Genomic DNA, 4,419 nt, shown 5'->3' on the forward strand with positions numbered 1-4,419 from the left:
TTTTGAAATTAAATTAAGAATATATATAATATATATATTTTTTTAAAATTTTTACTACAGACTAAAGAATTTTAATATGGCTTTTAAAGGTGAACTTTACCTGAAAATAAAGATTTTGAGTGTATAGATGTTGCAGATATGCAGGCACAACATGTAGTTATCGTGCTGACTCAGCACGCAATTCACGTGTTGGACATGTGGCACAATTTCACGAAACACATAGGTAACGTATTGCCACGTGGCGCCCATCCATTAAACACGCAAGTAATGTGATTCACACATGGCAGCATGGCAGGCAACACACATCTTACGTGTTGCACACGTGGCAGGCGCTGGTTGGATGGCGTTGCAACGTGAGAGAAGTATTTTCTTCCAGGGTTGGTACGATGGAGGGCACTGTAAATATAGTGGTTTACCACGTGAGGTCGTACGAAATACGTATGAGGGTATGAACTTTGCGTGTAAAAATATATTTTCGTTTGTGGTTTCGTGCATTATAACGTTCGCGGAACTATAGTACGGGTTTTGCCAAAGCATAGAGGTTGATATTTTAAAGAGGGTGACCAACATTCTCTACAGGAGTCCGGTTGTCCTATTTGGCAGCCTGATACGGTTTGAGGTTATGCCAATCGTCAACGAAACTAGTATTCAGCAGATGTTTCATATTCACCAGCAAACTTAGGTGCAACACCTTAGGATTGAGTTATACATTAAGTTTGAGAATATTGTTGCAGATGAGGTTCAACATGACACAGATGTGCAAGATGACAGAGTTGAGGCGCACTCGGGAATGAATGATGATAACAATGAGGAGTTCAAAGCTACGTACGAAGCCGGTGATGAGGACGAGGACGGCAATGGGGGAGGTGAGGCAGTGGTGAAAACTTTAGTGGTTCCAACCGCAGTTAGTCAACCGATAGAAGTTCCACCTTTTATGCGTAGCTTGGATCTGGACGCTATGAATGCACCGGAGTTTTTTGAATATGCAAACATAGGTATGTGAGCAGTTGATAGTATGTTTACTTGATTTTGTTTTAGCGGATCGATGAACGACAAATTCGTTTTCTTATAGGTGTTGCTGATCCTGAGGATGGGAAGTTTATAATCGGAATGGAATACGGTTCAAGAAAATCAGTCATTGCGGCAATTCAGAGTTACACTATCTCCAGGGGAGTCGATTACGTTGTTTACGAATCCGAGCGATAGACATTCTATGCAAAGTGCAAGATTATGGACGTGGGCGCGACTAGCTTATCCAAGTAAGCTTGATACAGAAGAAATCCTGTTGGGAGATTCGGAGATACAACAGGAGGCACACGTGTTCCATGGGAACAATCTCACAAAATCACTCCAAGTTAGACTCGAACACGATTGCTGAGGCTATGAAGCCATTGGTTGAATCCGATCCATCCATAAAGATCAAATTTATAATTGCAGAAGTCCAGACAAGATTCAACTACACTATTAGTTACCGGAAGGCTTGGCTGGTAAAGCAGAAGTCGATAGCCAAGGTTTTTGATGGATGGAAAGAATCTTACGAAGTTTTGCCATTGTGATTCTTGGCAATGGTTCAAAAGATGCCTAGTTCACAAGTCCAAAGAGAAACACGACCCTTGTATAACGAGAGTCAAGAGGTGGACGGTGTTAGGATACTTCATCGGGTATTCTTGAGTTTTAATCCATGCAGAAGAGCTTTCAAATATTGCAAGCCGCTGGTTCAGATTGACGGGACCCACCTATATGGAAAATATAAAGATTGCCTTTTGGTTGCAGTTGCGCAAGATAGGAATCAAAACATTGTACTGATTGCTTTTGCCATTGTCGAGGGTGAGACTGCTGATGCGTGACACTTTTTTCTCAGTAATTTACGAACACATGCTGTAAGAAGAGACGGCGTGGGTATAATCTCCAATCATCATGAGTCAATTTGAGCCGTAGTAAATCGTAGCGGAGGTGATCGGAAACCTCCGAGAGCATGGTGGATGTTTTGTATTCGGTACATTGGTAGCAACTTCTTAAGGGAATTCGAAGTTCTGAACTTGCAAAAGCTTGTGGTCAACATTGGGTATTCAAGGACAATGGAGGAGTACAACGTCAACTATAGGAGGTTGCAAGAACGAGGTGAGGCATATGTTTGTTGGTGCGACAACATCGAACGTCCCCAGTGGGTGTTGGCATTTGACGAGGGACATCGATGGGGTCACATGACGACGAACCTTGCCGAGTGCATTAATTTGGTGTTGAAGGGTGCTCGAAATCTTCCTATCTTGGTGCTAGTTCGAGCAACATATTATTGGTTGAACGAGTTGTTTACACGTAAGAGTACTGAGGCTTACTAGCGCAAGCGTGCTGGATTTACTTTCTCAAAGTTTGAGACTCAGCGGATAGAGGCAAACACGCAGCGTGCAGGTAACATCGTTGTGCACTGGTTTGATAGAAGAAACGAGGTGTTTGAGGTGCGCGGAATGCCTAGTGGAAAAGTGTTAGTTGTTGATCTTGCGCGACGGAGGTGCGATTGTGGGAATTTTCAGGTAGAGCGAATTCCATGTCGCCATGTTATTGTGTGCTGTGCTAACCAGCGACTGGATTGACAGGTGTATGTCGGCGATATATACAAGATTTCAGAGATTCAGAAGGTCTATAGAGTTGAGTTTGTTCCGTTAGGTGACACGGAGACATGGCCTGATTACCCGGGACCGACGATGGTCGCGAATCCTGCCTTGAGAAAAAAGTCAAAAGGTCGTCCCAAATTGACTCGCTGAAAATGCGTGGTCCCCGGGTATGTCGTCTTTGCGGGAGACAGGGACATAGTCGTAGTAGATGTCCTCAACGTGCTGGATCAAGTGGGGTTGGTGGCAGTGGTGGTTTATAGGATTTTATTTCCAATGGTGGTTTGTAGGGTCATAGATGTAGTACTTTTAATATCTATGTAATTTGAGTCAATGTATTTCAATGTTAAATTTCAATGTAGTTATTTTCAGTTAATGTAGTTCAATTATGGATTTCAATATCTATGTAATTTTAAGTTAATGTATTTGAGATAACGCATTCAATTATAAATTTGACTCAAACTGAAAGTTAATACAACAAATAAAACGATGAAGTTAAACAAAGTTTGACTAATGGGAAGTTAAACAAACTTTGACTAACTGAAAATTAAAACAAGAAATACAACGATGAAATAAACAAACTTCGAGGAAACCCTAAATTAAAACAAGAAATACAACGATGAAGTAAATAAAGTTCGATTAAACTAAAAACTAATACAACAAATACAATGATGAAATAAACAAAGTTTGACTAACAGCTTACGACTTCTTGAAAACCCCATCGTCTTGTTCGCTATCCTTTTAACACTTGACGGTGTAAACCTGGTTGATGGACAGACTGGACCAACCTCCATCTGCGTGTCCCTCCACTGGACTCGACACACCTGCCTGTCCCTCTACTGGACCTGACCCACTTGTTGGGGTGGAAGGACTAGGGATATACTCGCCAACATGCTCCTATGTCGGCTCATTCAGGTCCAAACTGATCAGAGCCTATTGTGATGCATTCATACGACCCCGATCGATCCGAATATGCAACTTGATGCATACAGTGGCTCGACTATCAGGTGTAGCTAGTGGATGGTGTTGATGAGACGAACCACGCCTTAAAAGCTAGCTGTTAAGGGAGAAGAACCACTCTCCTTATATACAACATCAAGCATCCCAAACTACTCAATGTGAGACTTTGAGCATCCATAATACCCAAGACCCTAACAATACACCGGCCCCGAGAGCCGACGTCCACAGCGGCTTCACTCTATCGACACTGACCCAACAGTAGCCACTTTGCTACGGTCTATCAGTATTCGGTATTCACCTTAATCTCAGGGCCGGTGTATTGTTAGGGACTTGGGTAGGTAGCCCTTTCCATGGCGCCGACAACCACGCTCTGATTCCATTGTTAAGTATCTAAGGAAAGTGGGAAACCACGCCTTAAAAGCTATCGGCTCTCAGGGCCGGTGTATTGTTAGGGACTTGGGTAGGTAGCCCTTTCCATGGCGCCGACAACCACGCTCTGATACCATTGTTAAGTATCTAAGAAAAGTGGGAAACCACGCCTTAAAAGCTATCGGCTCTCAGGGCCGGTGTATTGTTAGGGACTTGGGTAGGTAGCCCTTTCCATGGCGCCGACAACCATGCTCTGATACCATTGTTAAGTATCTAAGGAAAGTGGGAAACCACACCTTAAAAGCTATCGGCTCTTAGGGCCGGTGTATTGTTAGGGACTTGGGTAGGTAACCCTTTCCATGGCGCCGACAACCACGCTCTGATACCATTGTTAGGTATCTAAGGAAAGTGGGAAACCACGCCTTAAAAGCTGTCAGCTCTCAGGGCCGGTGTATTGTTAGGGACTTGGGTAGGTAGCCAT

The 4,419-nt window shown here is 43.3% G+C and overlaps 1 protein-coding gene across 1 annotated transcript; it reads left to right on the forward strand.

Moving 5' to 3' along the window:
- On the forward strand, window positions 1,326-2,762 carry LOC107614662. The gene is made up of 5 exons (XM_016316805.1): window positions 1,326-1,552; window positions 1,688-1,827; window positions 1,939-2,270; window positions 2,340-2,531; window positions 2,595-2,762. Exons 1-5 carry the CDS (start codon window positions 1,326-1,328, stop codon window positions 2,760-2,762), a joined length of 1,059 nt encoding a protein of 352 aa, XP_016172291.1.

Source organism: Arachis ipaensis, chromosome B09, assembly GCF_000816755.2.
Source record: "Arachis ipaensis cultivar K30076 chromosome B09, Araip1.1, whole genome shotgun sequence".
NCBI lineage: Eukaryota > Viridiplantae > Streptophyta > Magnoliopsida > Fabales > Fabaceae > Arachis > Arachis ipaensis.